The sequence below is a fragment of the Mchenga conophoros genome, linkage group LG7, assembly GCF_057382185.1.
Source record: "Mchenga conophoros isolate Kocher_MC1m ecotype Shallow Benthic linkage group LG7, M_conophoros_male_GT1.1, whole genome shotgun sequence".
Classification (NCBI taxonomy): domain Eukaryota; kingdom Metazoa; phylum Chordata; class Actinopteri; order Cichliformes; family Cichlidae; genus Mchenga; species Mchenga conophoros.
Window position 1 is genome coordinate 65,393,539 of NC_140532.1, and position 19,655 is coordinate 65,413,193.

The 19,655-nt window shown below is 40.9% G+C and overlaps 1 protein-coding gene across 3 annotated transcripts in view; it reads right to left on the minus strand.

The window, feature by feature from the left end:
* The window catches only part of LOC146571577 (voltage-dependent calcium channel subunit alpha-2/delta-4-like), an 84,898-nt gene that overhangs the window by 43,338 nt on the left and 21,905 nt on the right, over window positions 1-19,655 (minus strand). For 2 of the 3 annotated variants that reach the window (XM_085280827.1, XM_085280825.1), the window contains exons 5-27: window positions 19,168-19,330; window positions 18,945-19,076; window positions 18,479-18,539; window positions 15,268-15,418; window positions 14,420-14,494; window positions 13,910-13,999; window positions 12,918-13,031; window positions 11,393-11,471; window positions 11,186-11,319; window positions 10,966-10,983; window positions 9,591-9,668; window positions 9,094-9,174; window positions 8,936-9,010; window positions 8,624-8,710; window positions 7,542-7,613; window positions 7,383-7,444; window positions 6,711-6,778; window positions 6,507-6,552; window positions 6,225-6,322; window positions 6,017-6,107; window positions 5,705-5,797; window positions 582-703; window positions 398-466 (exon numbers count right to left, since the gene is read on the minus strand). In XM_085280827.1, coding sequence (XP_085136953.1) covers window positions 398-466; window positions 582-703; window positions 5,705-5,797; window positions 6,017-6,107; window positions 6,225-6,322; window positions 6,507-6,552; window positions 6,711-6,778; window positions 7,383-7,444; window positions 7,542-7,613; window positions 8,624-8,710; window positions 8,936-9,010; window positions 9,094-9,174; window positions 9,591-9,668; window positions 10,966-10,983; window positions 11,186-11,319; window positions 11,393-11,471; window positions 12,918-13,031; window positions 13,910-13,999; window positions 14,420-14,494; window positions 15,268-15,418; window positions 18,479-18,539; window positions 18,945-19,076; window positions 19,168-19,330 — 2,059 coding nt within the window. The remainder of the gene's footprint in view (window positions 1-397; window positions 467-581; window positions 704-5,704; window positions 5,798-6,016; window positions 6,108-6,224; window positions 6,323-6,506; window positions 6,553-6,710; window positions 6,779-7,382; window positions 7,445-7,541; window positions 7,614-8,623; window positions 8,711-8,935; window positions 9,011-9,093; window positions 9,175-9,590; window positions 9,669-10,965; window positions 10,984-11,185; window positions 11,320-11,392; window positions 11,472-12,917; window positions 13,032-13,909; window positions 14,000-14,419; window positions 14,495-15,267; window positions 15,419-18,478; window positions 18,540-18,944; window positions 19,077-19,167; window positions 19,331-19,655) is intronic. The other variant, XM_085280826.1, reaches the window with a different exon arrangement.

The following is a 19,655-nucleotide window of genomic DNA, read 5'->3' on the forward strand; positions in this document are numbered from 1 at the left end:
GTGAGGATTCTTGCTGACCACTGTATGACCTTCAATGTCTTCATCATTATCTTTTACTCTTGCCCGACTCAAGAAGAACAACTGAAAATGGTCAGCATATGGCCACTGCTGTTCCTCAAAGTGCCACTCGCAGCTGGCTTCTAAAGTGACTCCGCCCACATAGACTCCCATGTTAAAATGTCTTATTTTCCAACAGAAATAAACATGTTTGGTCTCCACAGCTAACTCCAGCTCCCTGTTAGACGCTGATCTGCTTTGGCTGTCACGGATTAATAAAGGAAACAGTAAGCAACTAAAGCAAGAGGAAAACGCGATAATGACAGTGCATGCTGTGTTTTTGTGATGAAGATGAAGAAGGTGAACATCATAGCTCTTCCACCACTTGTTTGAAACTCACCTCCAGCCATGGCCGTCTTTCCCTCGGTTGACACGGTCACCGATGTCGTCGCTATGATGTACTTCACTCCTGAGGGGCAAAACATTTCGCCCAACATTAACTACAGATCACCTTATCAGTAATTCAATGATAACGAGTTACTTTTTGTTCTGCAGACGTGTTCAGGGGTTCGTCACAAACAAACCTTTGTCATTCACTGGGTAGTAGTAGAATTTTCCAGGAGTGTTTTCTACAGCCAGGCGGTACCACAGCGGGAAGTGATCGATGGTGAACAGATTATCTTTATCAGCTGGAGTCAGGAACTTCCTGCAGAGTGAGCAATCATCCTCAGATAACATTTTACTTTGAAATTCACTCCTAGGCTCATTGACTGAACTGGTCAGTGTGCAACTGGAAGCTCTAATTTTACTATTTATTTCTAATCATCTTCTGTTTCAAACACAAACCTGTTCTTCGTGCTACTGATGAACATTTTTTTACTTCACTCACTTCAAAGAACTCACAAAGGTTACACACTCTGATAGTCCACAGCAGGAAGCAGCTATAACAACAATTCTTAAACCAGCTGGAGTGTATCAGCTGGGATCGTGCTCTGAAGTGTGACATTATTATTTTTAAAGAAAGAAGGAGGGAGGGAGAAGATATGGTTCCAGCAGTTAGTGTTATAACATAATTTTCTTTATGCTAATAGTACAGATGAATTGTCTAGCTAATAATGAGCACAAACAGTGTTGAAAAGCTGCAGCTAGGAGAGCAACACAAAAGGTGCTGTTCTGAAAGCAGAAAGTATTTCGCCACATAAACCTGAACTCTTTGCAGAAGCATGTAAGATATATTTGCTGTCAGGTCCAGACCACCTGTTGGAGTTACACTGTAACTGTGTCACGTGAGTAAATGTGCACATTGCCAGTCATTTTTTTTTATTATTTATACCATGTAAAAGGTAAATGGACTGGTTTTTATATTGGATTTTTCTTCTCTATATGAGCACTCAAAGATTTACACAACTTGCCTCATTCATCCATTGCACAAGCACTAGAGCAGACAGGAATCGAACCACCAACCTTATGACCTGCTAGGACCTGTTAGGTTTTAATCAGGTGACTGAATGCTCCCTTAGTTACACTACAACAGGTCTGGGCTTCTAGATTTTTCTTCTTCAGTCCCCTTTTCCACTTACACCTCTCTGTATTTAATCATTAGTTGTTATTAACCTCTGTCTCTCTTCCACAGCATGTCTTTTGTCCCGTCTTTCTCCCCTCACCCCTAACCGGTCACAGCAGATGGCCCCGCCCCTCCCTGAGCCTGGTTTTGCTGCAGGTTTCTTCCTGTTAAAAGGGAGTTTTTCCTTCCCACTGTGGCCAAAGCACTTGTTCATAGGGGTCATATGACTGTTTGGGTTTTCTCTGCATTATTGTAGGGTCTCCCTTACCATATAAAGCACCTTGAGGAAACTGTTGTTGTGATTTTGTGCTGTGTAAATAAAATTGAATTGAATGGAATTTCATTATAATGGCTTGAGTTAAACAGATTCTACATCTTATATGCATTTGGTCTCAACCTAAACTACACAGTGAGATATTTCTGTCTTTTCAGCTTAATTTACTTACATTCACATAAACAGTGACACTTATCTGCAGAGTCTGCATAAATGATTAGCATGTTGAACGCATAAAATCTGCCCATAACATGGGAATACCTACAGCCCCACATCTACACCTTTCGAAGTAACACCAAATGAAAAAATCTAAACAACACAAGTAATTTTTCAGTTGGCGCTCTTACTTAAATATTCTATGATTTTGTGAGGCATGTCAGATTTCTAATTTTGCCTCAGGATATCAGTGGATCTCATCTCATCTGCTGTTTTTATGTACCTGCCATTCACCACTCTGGTTTGTCCCCACAAATGAGAAAATCCTGTATAACCAACCATTTGCTTCAGCTTCACAATCCACTGTGATTCAAAAATATCTTTATCGAAAGGATCATTTATTCCTACTGCCATTCGATGATCTACACCAGAAGCCAATCATCCTACATCTCTCTTTATCAGCCCACTTCTCCATATACAGCAAATAAACAGCAGCATTTGTATTCAATTTAAGTAGGTCCCTTTAGAAATAAAGCATGAAAAGATTCAATACATGACATTTCTTCATGGCCTCACACCTCTAGTAAAACCACACGGTGAAACAGATAACAGATAATCCCAAATCTCTAGCTTCAGTTCACACACTATGAAGGGCTTTCCTGGCCTGCCCCACTTGTATCTCAAATCTGGTGGTAAATAATGTTTGGTGTTCTTCTACACATCACACAGGTCAGCTGTTCCACACAGATTTCAGGTTTATCCGGGAGAATAGTTTGTAGTAACGCAGCTCACCTCTAGATAAATCCAGTGCTCCACCTGAGGGGCAGTCCTCAGGACCTCACACAGCAGTTTTTATTTAACGAGTTCATCCTCACAGAAAACCAAACTGATTCTTCTTCAGCTTCCTCTCATGTATCTGAACTGCTGCACTGTTTTCAGAGAGAAGCACGAGTCAAACCTACACTGGAATATTTTTGTTATAATCACTCCCTCAACAATCTGAGTCCCTCAATAATCTGAGTCCCTCACTGCGTTGTGCTAATTATTGAAATGAACGACTGCATCTTCGTATATGAATGAGCATGCATCAGGCTTCCGTTTGTCGTGGGCTATCAGTTCCAAAACTGCCCCTGAGCCTCTTTGGTAAACCTAACAGCAGCTTTTTGACACCAGGAGAAGGTTTGATGACGTAGATGTTAATAATCTGGTCCACTCAATTTATCTTTATTGACTTTCTTGCATGAAATATTCTTAATGTCACAACTGAATTTTAATAGATTTAAATAATTAATAGCAAATATTGGAAATGTGGAGACGTTGGCTGTTTCTCAAAAGGCACCGATGCAGCACACCTGCAGAAAAGCAATATCACCTTGAAGATGTTATAATGCTTTGTTTTGTTTTTATTTCTTTTACTTTTGTTTCTCTTGTTGGAGATAACTGTGATCATTACAGAGCTTGTAAAAAAGGCTCTGATTAACCTTACAGTTATTATCATTCGAGTTATTGTAGATAAAGTCGATCAATATATGTTCTAATAAACTGTGCACACGTACAGGTTAATGATAGCAGCTGTGCAGTGAGATGAGCTATACGACCAATTTAAAATGAGTGATGGCACAGGAGGTTAGATGCAGGTTTGAGTACAGCTATAAAGCATCCGAATGAGCCACAAGTGCGTGCTCAGGCCACTGTAACACTGCAGATGCAAGATAAGTTTGAACTGTAATACAAACACGGCTGCTTAAAACAGGAAAATCGCTGGAATATCTGCACGAACAGAACCATGCAGACAGAAGGAAAGAGTCCACATAGTGGCCTAAGAGTAAAAGACACTGATAATGTGAGTGTTCAGGATATTAGTTTCATTTCTGCTGTCTGAGTTAGGATAAAAGTGCTCTAAAAACCTAAAAACGTCCCACTGTGGAAAAGGAGAGAAATATACAGTTATAACCTGCATGGGAACATCTGAAGCTGTGGACTGCAGCACTGCGGTAACATAATCAGTGTTTATGAAGATCAGGCCCTGCCTGAACACAGAGCTTGACTGATTGTCTAATCCTTTAATATTACGCAGAAGATTGCATCAGCTAAGAAAACACTTCCAGTATATTTAACTGCTGCAGGTTCTGGCTCCTCCTAGCAGTGTGTGTGTGTGTGTGTGTGTGTGTGTGTGTGTGTGTGTGTGTGTGTGTGTGTGTGTGTGTGTGTGTGTGTGTTTGATGGTGACACGGGTCACATCCACCTCTTTCCTCTCTTCACCCCTATCTGCACCCAACAATCAGCCAGCATCAAGTTTCCTGTTTAAACTGCGAGTTTGGAGGAAATAGACTGAGTGGAAATCAGAACTAGAGTTTGTAGATGCTGGTATCAGGCTTCTATATAGCTGTGAGCCACTTGTAAATATTCTGTAAATAGCAAATTAAACCAGTGATCATACACTGTAAATAAGAGCACTTAGTGTCAGGTTAGCGGGAGTGAGAAGTCCTATTTGCTGAACACGTTTTTCTCATATTCTTGGTCACAGAAATCTCAATATTTGGCGTTTTCCTTTCTGGTAGGGCAAATGGGGAGACATTAGTATTCTGTTCATGATTTTGGGAACGGCTCATCTCTGCAGCAAATAATCTGTTGCTCAAAACTCCTGGGAGCAGGAAAAGTAGGGAATCTGTGTTTAGGTAAACCCTATGCTTTAGTGATGAAATGGCTCTTAGAGCCGAGGCGGTAGTTACACTCAGTAGCTCAGGAACAGAGCGGGAGGGAGAGAGAGAGAAAGAGAGCCAGGGACGACAACATCACATTAGAAAGGTATAGTAATCATCCACAACTATTTTCAGTTGCTGATGATAAAGGATTCAGAAAGTTTATTCATGCAGGTCCATATGACAGAGAATATGTTCTTTTTGTTTTCATATTTTAATTTATATTTCATTGTGTTGTGGTTTGCAGTGTTTTGTGTTGTTTCACTTTAAATTTGTAAAAGGAAAAAGCTGAAAATTTAAATAGTTAAAAGTTGAAATATGAATAGTTGGTTTTTGTATTATATGATTTATTTATTACATTTTATGTGGAGTGAATAAATAAAAGTATATTTATGGTGGCCCCTACAGACAAAGCACGTACAAAACACAACAGAAGTGCTCCAGGATGCAGGCGCAGTGTTGAACTTTTGTTACCTAGTGGCTACACAAGCCAGGAAGCACCAACGACCGGATTTGGTGTGTGGTAGTAACAGGTAAATGAACTTTTTTTTTAAATTATTTGAATATATATGAGTGATTGTGTATAAATACACAAACAATACAAATATGCTTTCAATTGTGTAATTTAAGTGATCTAGGTAGCTCTGTTTTGAAGTTCAGTTCATGCTAGATGTGTTTTGGAGTTTGGACGTGCTTTGTCTCTTGGGGCCACCGCATATATTTATACATAAACATAAATAAATAAAACCACTTTTGTTTTTTACATTAGTAATTCCTTTTGTGCATAATTTTATATTATTGTTAATAATAAATTAATTAAAGCAACAAAATAACCTGGAGAGCCGGTTCGGAGCCGAAAGAGCCGGTTCTCTAAAAATAGCCGTAAATCCCATCACTACTATGCTTGCACATTACATAACTGAGTTGCTGCCATTAAAAAATAAAGTAAATTGCCATCATGTTTTCCAGTATTCAGGTATTTCTTGTGTTTCTGTTCATTTTGGGTCTTACTTTGCCACTCTGGTCTCCACTCCTGCATATCTCACAACCCTCATCAGGCCGGATCGAGTACCGAGGAAAGCCGTCTCAACCCCTGGCTCCACCCTGCATACAAACAACAGTAACACAAGATTAAAAGGGAAATCAGCTCTTTATCAGGAGCAAAAATCGGACAAATGTCACACGTTCCAAGAAAAGCCCCAAAAGTTTTTACAAGTAAAACACCTCAATTGATCTTCCAGATATTTTTGGTTTTATCTGTTTAGGTTTTAGGACATCTCATAACCAATAAAACGTCAGGGCATGTCATGTCTCCTGCCTGACCTGTCGTTCAGCATCAGGGTGTTCCAGTAGGCCTCAAGCGGAGCTGTGACCACGGCGTCGAACAGCGTCTGCGACAGCAGCACCTCGTCACCTGGTTAATGGGAAAGCTTCAGTTGAATGAAAGCAGATTCAAGGTCAACCTGGACCAGAGCTTCTAACTGAACACAGAAAAGGGGAACAAACTAAAGCTTGAGTGTCAAAAACCTACACTCGAGGTCAGGCTCCTTCCCCAGCAGGTAGCGGATGGCGGCCTGCAGCTGTGAGTACTTTCGGTGAGCAGGGTCGATGTCTGTCTCACAGTAAGTCCTGAGGAAACCAGATCTATTAAACCAGGTTCACAGAACCTCTGTATTTTGCAGGACGTTTGACAGGGTTTCAGGCCAATAACATTAATATATTTGTAGGCTGTCTGATCAGTGTCAGTGTCAGAACAGATAAATGAAATGGCTGAAAACGTTTGTCTTAAATCATCATCAAGGACGGTTTTTACCACTCAGAGGCGATGGTGAGATCTGGTGAGGTCAGATCATGCAGCCCTGAGAAGCAAGGTAGAAAAAGTTTAGTCGGTTCAAATGAAAACACAGAAGTTTACTTCACGTTAGTTTAAGAAATGTGTTGCAGAGCATGTAGTTAACAGGCTCCACACAGCACACGATTTCAAGTCTGTGCTGAGGGCAGTTGTGGGAAACCTCACCTTCTTCCACAGATACATTTCCCATAAACATGAGCTTCCCGTGACCTTTGGTCAGTGCCATGCCGAAGCTGCGGAGACAGGTGGGGAGACGGTGACACTAATTTGATTTCTGCACCGTACAGTGTGCCCTGCTGCCCTCTAGAGGCCTCCTGGATGAAGCTCAAACATTACAGGACATATTTTCTGTACTAATATACAATAAAAAACTTTTTGATCCATCCCTCTGTATTTTTGATTATCTCTTCTTTTCTTTAAAGACCATAAGCACATACTACAGGCTTGTGAGATGAATTTCTGCTGCTATCTTCTACAGGGGATCCGACTTTGACCATTCCTTCGTAAAAGCTGGAGTTGTGCGCCCTTCATTAATGTTCCAGTAGAATAAAATCCAAAATTAAGCAGCAGGGAATAACATTCGACCTAAATTTGATGTTGTGTAAATTATGTGATATATTATAAGTTTTCCTTCTTTTACCCTGACTAAACATTAAGTCAGGATGCATGAACAGCGTACAGCTAGACCTTACAGGCTTTCACAGCTGACTGACAAGTTTGACTGAAAATTCAGCGAGTGATGATGTCACTGTGCTACGCGTGAACAACCAGAAGAACAAACTGTCAGACAGGGCACGAGAGGACTGATGGACAAAGCACAAAGCACTGCGCGTTTACCTGAAAGGCGTGTTGTCAATGTTGGTGTAGAAATATTCGTTGGTGAGGTACAGCGGCCTTTTCTGTGGCACAAAGAATCATTTTATCAGTGATGCTGCAGTTTATCGGCACATTTAATAAGCAAACTCTACGATCGACTGACTGAGACATCAGTATTACCCCTTTATCCACCGACGCTCTGATGTTCAGGCTGAGAGTGCCCGTCTCTCCTTTCACCATGGCCGTCCTCAGCTGAAAGTAGAGAAAGGAGTTTAAAATAAACTCTGAGATATATTTTAAATGTTTTTCTGCCTAAAGAAAAAAAAGACACTGATGCTACTGAACCACTTTAGAAATTCTCTCATGCAGAGAGAAATCAGGGATTACTAAACGCAAGGGGATTTAATAATAATAATAGTAATAATAATACATCCATCCATCCATCTTCATCCGCTTTATCCGAGGCTGGGTCGTGGGGGCAGCAGCCTAAGCAAAGACGCCCAGACCTCCCTCTCCCCAGCCACCTCCTCCAGCTTATCCGGGGGAACACCAAGGCGTTCCCAGGCCAGCCGAGAGATATAATCTCTCCAGCGTGTCCTGGGTCTGCCCCGGGGCCTCCTCCCGGTGGGACATGCCTGGAACACCTCACCCAGGAGGCGCCCAGGGGGCATCCTTGTCAGATGCCCGAACCACCTCAATAAAATGTATTATTATTATTTAATAATAATACATTTTATTTAAAAATAGCGCCTTTCAGAGCTCCCAAGGACACTGTACAACAAATACAAAATAATAAGAGTAACAGATAAAAGTTAAAAGCGTGCAGAGGTTTAAACATAAGCAATTTTAAACAGGTGAGTTTTGAGGCTGGACTTAAAAAGAGGTCAGGGGGTGAGGAATTCCAGAGTCGAGGGGCAGAGCAACTAAAAGCCCCGCCCCCCACTGTAATCAGACGAGTGGAAGGAACAGAGAGAGAAAGAGAAGATCTGAGGCAGGATGGGAAGTTCATCTGTACTAGATCAGAGAGGTATTGAATTACAGTAATCAATTCGAGAGATAATGAGATTATGGACGAGAATGGCAGTGGCATGAGGAGTGAGGAAAGGGGGGAGGCGATTGATGTTACGGAGCTGAAAATATGCTGCACGTGTGACATTATTGATGTTTCCCTTTTCCTGCTTTTGGAACTTTTGACATTCACATGATGATATCCGAACAAACCCATCAATAATTGTGTCCTGAAATAATCTGTTTGTGTTTACCAGCTCGTCTGTGTCCTCCCACTCCACCTCTGACAGATCCACACTGTTATAGTTTGGCTTCGGCTTCAGTTTCTTTCCGTCTTTGTACTGCAGGACAGAAGAGGCACTGTTACTGAGTGTGTGTGTGAGTGTGTGTGTGTAATACTGTACAACCCTTCTCATAAATATTTGATACCGTTCCCTCTTAATGCACCCTTCAGGAGATTTGCTAAACTTTTATTACTTTAAATTTAGCTCAAGTAAATCAGAGCAGCTGCCACGGAGCCCGTGAGCTAAATGTGTCTTCCAAAGTGGCCTTGAAACACAGCTCACCAGAGGTCGAAGGTCGGGGTGAGACAGGATGTAGCCGTTGTTGTTGATGAGGAAGGCGTAGCCGTGAGCTCCCAGCTGAGAGGAGAGCAGAAAATATTTAAAGCGTTTATTTTGGAAATAAAATAAAGCAGAAACAGAGTAAACCGCCCAGAGCTCACCATGTATCGGGGTGCCAGCTTCATCACCTCCATCAGCGGGATGTCGGAGCCGACCACACCGAGCAGGATGCCATGGGACAGCTGGAGACAGACGCACAGTCAAAACTCAGAGTTATAATCAAGCACCAGCCTTTTGGTTTGTGCTTCTTTCAGACACATTCAGCCCACTTTGACCTTCAGTGGCGTGTCCCAGTGAAACTTCCTTTTCTGTCACTGTAAAGTTTAACTACACTTTTAACGCCTGTGCAATTTCAATATAACAAAAGATATGCATTTTCAACAGCAGGCTATTTCTGCAGCAGTGTTTAGTGTTCAAAAGTACAAAATAGTTGCTCTCTTTCACATTTTCCAAAGCAAAGCAGAATTTAAAATGTCATAGTAAACGTACGGCATGACAAGTCATCTGAACTATTTATCGATTTATTTCTGTTTTCATTGACTGTACAGACGTGCTGCTCTTCATCGTCAGGCTGATGTGTATCAGAGCTGACACTGACCGTCTCCTTCTTCTTGCTGAAGACCGGCATGGCCACTGAGGTCATGAGCAGCAGACTCTGAGCCTTGGTGGTGAAAAGCTGAGAGACGGGAGAACATTGGGCACAAAGTGTGATTATCTGAAGTACAGAGACAAACACTCAATATAATGAACAACAAATCTGTAACAGGTGCACACAGTATTACTGTCCACATTACACAACGTGTCGCTGGATAGACTCTGACAGACGGGACCGTACAGGTTTTACATTTTTGTTTTTATATAGTATGTTGGCATTTTGGGTCATTTCTTAATTTTAAAGGTGTTTTGCAGACAATGTTATTTGTCGGTGCGTTGATTTCACATTATGTGCACATCTGAGCTTGAACTCCAGGTGGTGGTGTGGTCCTGATGCGGACCTGCCATGATGATATGAGCACTACAATCAGTTTGAGAACACTTCAGGGAGGCCTCCAGCAACTTTCAGGAAACGGAGAAAAAGCCACCTTTTTAAAAGTCAACCCATATATCTATTTATTTGAATGTGGGAATATGGGATGGATGAATGGATGATCTTCTACATGAACAAAATAAAGATAAAAGAATCTAAAAAGTCTAATTTTCTGAAGCTCAGAGCTGATAAGACAGAGGTTCTAGTTTCTGTACCAGAAAATATGCCCGTTCTGATCTAGAATAATCTAGGCCTTTGCCCTCAACTGTTCCTGTCAGTGTACCTGATCTAAGACTTCGTGTTGATCAGTCCTTGTCCTTCGACACACAGAGTTCTCCAAATGCTGTTTTTTCCGACTCACTAAAATCATCAAGGAAAGGTGCTTGTTTGTGTTTTGTCTCTTCTTGTATAGACTTCTGTAACTCTCTTTTTCTGCACTCAGTAAGTCGACACCCTGGGTTGCCTGGACGCAATTTTAAAAATGCTAATTTACTACATCAAACAGACCGTCTCATACAACTCCACTTTGATGTTACTTCACAAGCTCCCTGTAGCACTTACAATGCTGTTTAAAATCCTCACCCTTACCTACAGAGCATTTCATGCTCAGGCATGGCAGCTAATGGCTATTTGAAAGGCTTCTCCTGTTGCACAGGAGGAAGAACATGGCCTAAAACCTGAGATCCAAACATGTCCATGCAGTTCTCAGATATCTTCACACAGGTGTGTTGTAGTATTTGTAAGCTGGGTTTCTGCAGCTCTGAACCATTGCAGCTTAAAAAGCTGAACTTTGTGCTGATCCTTTGGATCTTCTGATAAAAGAAATGCCAAAAATAAACTCCATGTTATATACTGATGGTAGAACCTGTAGGAGCTTCACACAAGTCCAACAGATGAAGAACTAACTATTAATCTAAAACTGCAACTTCTTTTTTTTTTTTTTTACCTCCTCTGTGTTTGGAAGCTGTTGGGGTGATGGAGATGAAGGCCCAGAGGATCATGGGATAATGGGTTCATGGAGACGAGGAGAAAAAACACACATGACAATAATGACATTGTTCTGATTTAAATGAGCCCTTCACAACAGATTTAAATAGAATGGTAGTGTATACTGTAAATATGTTTAATGGCTTCTTTAAGCCCTTTGATTGGCCAGGCAGGCTCACCACAGTGTCCATGTAGGCCTCTGTCCAGATGATATCGTGGTCATGGTTGATGACCATTGGCCGACTGAGCACGTGCAGGTACTCCATGACGTTCTCCTGCACATCTGCCAGTGTGGCGATGTGTGTGTAATAACCTGAAAAAACACATGTGAGCATATTAGTGTCTGCATGAAGAAAAAGCAGGAAAGTATCACACACAGGACCGACCTTTGTTGTTGCAGGCGATCCACTTGGTGTTTTGAGCAAAGGTCATCTCTCTGCCAATCAGGTAGGTGAAGACTCGCACCTGAACACAGTGGCACACCTGTTTATGTCCGTGTTTGCCCGTTTACAAAGTTACCTGCTAATGTTTTTGTGCAGGCAACTGTAGTTAAACACAGGAAGTCGGGTTTAGAGCACCTCATTCTTACTCAAACTGAGTAAGAATGAGGTGATAAGACAAAGGAGTTGATAGTGGACTTCCGGAGGTGCAGAGAAGTACACACCCCATCACCATCACCACCAGCTTCCGGTTCCTTGGCGTACACCTGGCTGAGGATCTTACGTGGTCAGTACACACAAACAAAACAGTGAAGAAGGCGCAGCAGCGCCTCTTCTTTCTCAGGAGACTGAAAAGATTCGGCATGAGCCCCCGCATCCTCAGGACCTTCTATCACTGTGCCATTGAGAGCATCCTCACTGGATGCATCACCACCTGGTATGGCAACAGCACCGCCTACAACTGCAAAGCTCTCCAGCGAGTAGTGCGGTGCTCTGAACGGATAATTGGAGGTGAGCTTCCCTCCCTCCAAGACATCTACAGGAAGCGCTGCCTGAGGAAAGCGGGGAGGATCATCAAGGACTCGAGTCACCCCAGCCATAAACTGTTCAGACTACTTCCATCAGGAAGGAGGTTCTGCAGCATCCGGTCCCGTACCAGCAGACTGAGAGACAGCTTCTTCCATCAGGCCATCAGACTGCTGAACACGTCATAGACACCTCAGCTTCACTACTGGAACTTTAACATTATGCACTCCACACTGTACAGTAACGCCACTGTTTTGCACATGTCTCAACTCTGTATATTTTATTTTATATATTTTATTTATTGTTTACTCTATTTAATTTGTAAAATATGTGTACACACACACACACACACACACACACACACACACACACACACACACACACACACACACACACACACACGTAGGAAAATATTTAGTATACACATCCAGAAATGCATATACTATTATATATTGTACATATATTTATTAGTTTCAGATGTAGCCATTCTTGTATTTTGCTTGTTTACATTATTGTATTTTGCACAACTCTGTTGCTTGTGAAGCTCGCACACAAGAATTTCACTCACATGTGCTGTACCAATGTACCTGCACATGTGATGTGACAATAAAAGTGATTTAATTTGATTTGATACTTTGACAATAAAGAGGTAATAATCAATAAATTACCAAAGTAATACACAAGTAATACGCTGATACAACAATTGTATATAGAACTGTCTAACAACAGACAAAATACATTCAAAGGTTACAGTATATAGAGACATTTAAGTGACGTCACTATAAAATATATTCATATATTTACATATTATTGTAACAGTAACTTTTAAAGAAACAAATATGGTGATATTAATGGTGTAATAATAGTAAGTAATGAGGTGAAACAGGCTATGATGTAGAGTTAATTCATTTCTAATATGGAAAAGCTCTCAGCTCGCGGTCCTCACCCTGCGCTCAGGCCAGTTGAACTCCTCAAAGACGGACTGAAAGTCCTCCATGGCGCCGTCTGTGATCAGCATGATGGCCTGGTTACACATGCTGCCCTGACCATTCGCCCTCGCCTGCACACAAATGCACAACTTAGACACAGCAACAACTCCATCATCGATCTCTACTCTTTGAAAAGAGAATAAAAAAGCACTTTGTGATGCTAGATATCATTTTTTAGATTTAAGCGCCTTTTAAGCCAAGGAAACAGCAACTTTACTGTAAAGAAAATCTTTTTGAGTCTTCCTGCTCTCCAGGAAGCTTGTTGTGAACATTAAACCAGCTTAAAATTGTTTTAAACCATGAATATCCAAACAACAGTTTAACAAAGTATTGTACCCAACAGAGAAAACAATAAGTGCATTACAGTAGTCCAAACATCTTGTCATAAAAGCATGGACAAGATGTTCAAAAACATAAAAAAGATAAAGTAAACTCACTAAAAGCCTCAACCATTAAAAAACTAGTTTTAATAAGAGAATTTATCTCCTTATCTTAGATTCACAGTCCAGTTTGACACCACAGTTTTCTGCTGGGTCTGAACACCTCAGGTTACTCTCAGTGAAATAATTAAAAAACCAGCAGCAGCCAGCAGTGTTACTCAATGCACCAAAGGTAAAAATGTGAAAAATCCAAGGTGATTGTCAGAAGACTTGACCTCTGACCTTGACTTTGTCGAGGTCACTCAGAATTACTCGGCGGGGTGACAAAAATACCCCACGAGCCTTTGATGGTTGAGGGATAAAAAATGATGGGAATGTTTACTTTGATGTTCTTTAGAAACTCCACCTGTGGTTTAGGGGAGTTGATATTTTCATTGGTAGGTAAATGTAAGTGTTGTTAAAAAAAATGGTAGACACGGCCATGTTATTTAGAAATCAGGCCAAGATGGAGCAGATAAAATCAATATAAGTTAGGAGAGTGGTAAAAAGCGGGCTGAGCGGACACTAACCTCGTTCAGGATTTTGAAGGACTCCTTCATGGCATTCTTGATCTTTGCTTCGCCTTTGACATGCAGCTCCTCCACCAACACCTTAAAGTGCTGAGACAGGAAACGAGTACAAAGAGGCTTTGTATACAGACAGACATTCATTTTTATTGCCCAGATTCAAAGAAATTCTGATTTAATTTAATTTGAATATATGTGCCTCCCTTTATCCTGTCAGTCAACTACAACCAAGTTTCAATCATTTATTACTTAGGTGACTAATTTTGATCTTGTGTTTGAGGTAGTTTTGAAAAATACGGTACCTTCAGCCTTAACACTGAAACTCTCACAAGCACAGAGGCTCTCTAGCTCCAGCTTGACCTGCTGTGGTTTCTGATGCCACTTTAAGAATTAGGCTAAGAGGCTGATCTGATAATGACACTCGGGGTTTTCCTCTGTGTTTGCGTCTGTGTGATGGCTGCTAAGATGCCTCCTGGGCTCTTTAGGCTTCCATGAAGCAGATAATGGTCTCACCTCTCTGTTGTCCAAGTCGGCCTGGACCAGAGTTCCTCTGAAACACGGCTCCACGTAGCGAACGTAGTCTGTGTACTGCAGACAGGGAAAGAAACACAGACGAGGCAGGCTCATGAGCAAAAACAGGCAGTCAGTGGTTCCATTAACTAATCCAGTAATTGAACCTTTAATGTTTTAGTGATAAAGCTATGAATTCACAATGATGTTGATGTTACCCAGACTTAAAAAGTACTCACACCAGCACAACACATGCTTTTCATAATGAAACTGAGAAGTGATTACAGTTTTTAAGATGTGAGGGGTTTCCTGACCAGCCAGGTCTTAATCCAACATCAAATTAACGTGTTGGTTCCAACACGTTAATTTGATGATCTTATAGTTATTTGGTTATAACTTGTGACATTTCTATGTTAGGAGTTCTTCCTTGTTCTTGTTTAGTTCCTTTCCATTTCATTTGGATAGTGTTTGTCTCTGGTACTTTGTATGTAGTTTTCTGAGTACTGCATCTGAATCCTTTCAGGGCTTCAGGATATGCACGATATGAGAACTTATGAGCCTGTAGCGCTAATGAAGCAGGCATGGATTACCATCACTGTAAATACCATCTCTTTGCATAAATGTGATTTATTATCCAATAAGTCTTAAAAAGAAAGGAAATAATTATGGTTATTTTTTAACTCTAGATACCAGTAAAAATAATTTAAATTGAAAAAATGTATGAAACTCCAAATTTATGCCACTTGTGAAACTTTTGGTCATGACTGTTGTTTTCCTGCCATTTTTCACTTAAACGCTGCTCAGAGTCACAACACTGTAATAGTTTTTAAGTAGATGTGCGCATGTCTCACAGCAATGACGTTGACAAAGTCGTTCTCTCCCAGTGTATCCAGAATGGTGTTGATGGTGTGTTTGGCAATGGTCATCTTCAGTCCCTTCATACTGCCGCTAATGTCCACCATGATGATGATGTCTTTGGGAGACGTGGCAGCCTGGATGTACCTGTACACAGGAAGTGGAGACAGCCAATGGCTGTTGGGATCAATAACATTGGTCCAAACTCCACAGAGTAGTGGAGCAGTGCCATTGACATTATACCTGTATACATATATTATACACTCAGAAAAATGAAATTGGTTGGTTGTTACGTGTACAAGATTCAAACTTGTAATTTGAACTAAATAATTTCATGTTTCTATGGTGAACGTGATTAAATCATATAGCATCTGCATGAACTTCAGCAACTTAATTTGTTCTTGTTGAGATGACCTGATACGATCTAGTAAGAGTGGTTAGTTGTCTGGAATCACGAAATTCACAAGATCATATTAGAGGTCAAACTGCAGGAAAATCGCTGGAGTTTTAAGAGGCAGACAACTACACCCACACCACATGTATGCTATTGCTATTTATTGTGGTTCAACCTGTCAAGGACAAAAACGTACAGAAAATTCTGCATCAAGCCTTGTAAACATATCTTTCCTACTTTTGTTAAGCCTGGAGTGACAGCTTGGAGGTGTGATGGTTACTGCTGTTGCCTCACAGCAAGAAGGGCCTGGGTTCAAATCCACAATCTGGCTGGTTTGCAGTGTGTAATTAGAGTTACGTTAATTGGTGATTCTAAATTATCCATGAATGTCAGTGCAAATGGTTGTTTGTCTCTATGAAATCATCAACCGCCATATTGGTTCATTAAGCAAGACTAATTGCCTTGACTACCAAAGTAGTTGTTCAAACAACAAGATTTCATTGTGTTCTCCTAAAGTTTTTAACTTGTGTCGAATGAATTAAAACAAATTTCACTTTAAATACTTCAATAAATCACTTCAAGTCAATGTAAGTATACTACGTTGATCCAACGTAATCTGATTACATTAAACCACCAAATGCCAAATGTGTTGGTTTGACATGGTCAAAAATGGGTTATTGTACTTGGTTAAATCACGTGGAAAAAGGTGCCACGATTAAATTGTGTTCATCCAACAACAGATTTTTTTGAGCGTACATTATCATTGCTATGCAGATGATACCTAGCTGTATCTATCCACCAAGCAAGATGACACACACCAGTTACTTAAACCACAAGAATGTCTTAAAGACAAAGGAGTGGCTGACCTCGAATTTCCTGCTTCTAAATTCAGACAAAATTGAAATGATTGTAGTCGGCCCATAAACCTTGGAGACATGATGTCTAACCCAATACTTACTCTGGATTACACTGGCCTCCAGTAACACTGTGAGGAATTTTAGAGTGTCCTTCAACATCCATTAAAACAATCTAACTGCAACAGTTCCAGCAGCCAAAGGTCAAATGTGAACAGGAGCATCAGGCAACCTTCGAGCCTGCAAAGTACAGCCAATATAGAAGAACCGAAAACTGCACTTCCCCTAATGGCCACTTTAAGCTGTCTGCAAAATGTCCAACTTAACTAATTATGATAACACATAACAATTAAAAGCTGAGCAGTAAATCATACTTTAAGCTGTCACTCTCAAACATGGACAGAGATATTAGAGGGAACCATGAACTGCAGATCTTCTCGTCTCTGGGAAAAACTGTGTGGATGCTCCTGGGCCAATTTTTGAAGAAGAAAAAAAGAAAGAAAGAAAAGAAAAGTGGCCTCATCATATAACTCACAGAAATCTGGTTCTCCTGTACTCCTTTACTTTGCAAAGGTGAATTTAAACCTTTAGACTGTGACTGTCCAGCACTGAACAGAATAAAATATATTTATGGTTAACAGATTGTTAGCTTCATACAGGGGAACTGGGGATTTGTGTAAAAATCAAATCTTTATAGTTTGGTGAATTCTAATCAACGTAAGGAGTTTGTTATTAATTTCTGGCAGAAATGTCTGATTTCCAGCGAACATTCTCAACAGGTTCTTTATGAGCTGCTTTTAGAAAATCCAGGAATTGCCCCTGCAGATAAAAACGTATCATCTATCATCACAAACTCAATCTGCATGTTTCACAGTCTCTCTCAATGTAAGTCCCTGCAGATGTATGGCAGCTCAGCTGCAGTAATGTGGAGCGATGAGGCATTCAGGGACATATGCAGTTCTCTGGTATTATTTAGAAATGCATGAGCAGTCACATATGGTGCCATGTGGGCTGCCGTGACCCGGCTAAGGAGCAGCTTATCGTCTTTTCCAGAGGATCAGTGTCTGGCTGGCCTCTGCTCAACCAATGCAAAGCCAGCGGAGTGGCCACTTAGACTGACTCAAATTCAGCCTCATGGAGGGATTTATTCCATTTTTGCATTGTACTAATTCCTGCTGTTATATAGATAAGTCTATACACAGTAGCACAGTTGGTACATCCCTGATAATGAGGTTTTACTCTTAAAGATGATGATTCTACAAGTGTTCAGAAATTTGGAAGCTTTTCTATCTCCCACTGGAAGAGTAAGCACCATGTTTGGCTGGTTTACGTTCAGGCAGAAGCATTTATGTCTTTAACTGAAGCAGCTTTATTTGTGTGGGGAGCTGAAGGCAGTGAAATATAATGAAGTCTTCTTCTTCTTGCATCTGTAAAAAGATTAAATTCACACTTTGACTGAGGTGCTTCCAGCCTCCCTCATTAGTGGATTCTGTGTTTCTCTTTCTCTGCTGCTGGTGAGTTGACACCTTTAAAATTAACATGCTAAACTTAGCAACCCAGCTGCCTCAGTGTTTGCCTGCAGGACATTTAAGTATTTAATATCATTCGAGTGAGACACAACCCTAATCAAGCAGGCTTCAGTGGGTCATCAAACCAAACAGCCAAGGTGAAATATAGCCCTTGTTATGCTTAAGCACATAACCTCAGAAATGATTATTTTACTGTTCCAAAAATAGCAGAGCCCCAGTGAGTAGTGTGACTCTGTCACTTCAAAGCCTCTCAGAGATAAAAAGCAGGAAAACCTGAGCCCATTAAGCTTTTGAGGTTCTCGGGTTCTGGAGTAATGTGTCCCCCATATGATTATCACCACTGAACTTTACCATTTACCATAAATACAAAAAAATTCAAATGAGCTGTACCTCAGAAGGCAAAGACAAATGATTGGTAGAACAAACTCACCAGTTTCTGTTCCTGCAGTCGAAGGCTACAACACCGTTGGAGTCTGGAGTCCATTTAATACCTGACCAAAAGACAAGGAGTCAGTTCACAGAGTGACACCTGTGATATCAATAAGAAAAAACGTACATGGATACAAGGATATAAGAAATATTGAAAGACAAACAGGGAAGTTTGTGTGGATTGTATGGAATTGTATTATATGATCATTCCAAAATGATGTCAAACTGCCTAATTTCACTTGTTTTATTTCAGTCAGGACCATAAGGGTCAAACAAAGACTGGTATTTCCACAGCAAGAGCCCAGAACAGAACAGAGGCACCATCAGTGGCAACAGATGCATGAAAAAGAGTAAATGATACCATAAGGATTATTTTGAATTGTGAAATAATGCAAAGCTACTCTATTAGAGCCAAAAATAAAATCATGGAGCTGGAAACGAGCAGGACACTTTATGGCTGAACTCACCAGGGTAGATCCTGAAGAAACCCGTGGAGCTGCCAAAGTACTGCCAGGTGAGTGTAGGATCCTTCTGGAAGTTACCGATGAAGACGTCGTTTAAAGCCTCTGTGTTGTAGATGGCATTGAGGATGTTAGGATCTGCACACAGAGGAAAAACATGCTGATTTAGAGCTTCCTTTTAAAGAGCCATGACCTACGTTGAGGGAGTCAGCCATGAAGCACCTCTGACCTTTGTTGTACACATTGGTGGGAACCTGGATGTTGCTCATCTGAGTGTTGACAGGCAGTTTATTAAAATGTTCATTCTCCTCGAGGGGAAATTCTCCACCCAGATCCACATAGTTCCCATCCTCATCCGCAGTGTTGATCATCATCGAATTGTAGTAATCAAACTGGGAGAGGCAGCAACAGGAAATTCAGTTTTTTTGTTTTTCACACAGAAATCCTGATTTTCAGTTCATTCAGATTATTGAGGAGTTAGAATCTGGTCTAATGTGTTTTTGTGTTTTTGACCCCTCAGGGCCACCATAAGCATGCAGAGCTTGAAAACTGTCAGGTTTTTGGCAACAAAGGCTGAGAAAAAGTTTTTGATGTTGACAGTAGCTATAAAAACACGTTGCATCTCACATTTCCTTTTTAATAAGGTTTGACTGGATCAGGGCGCCTCTGCCGCTACGGGCTCATTAAGGTCCTAAACGTCCCATAATGCATGAGTGC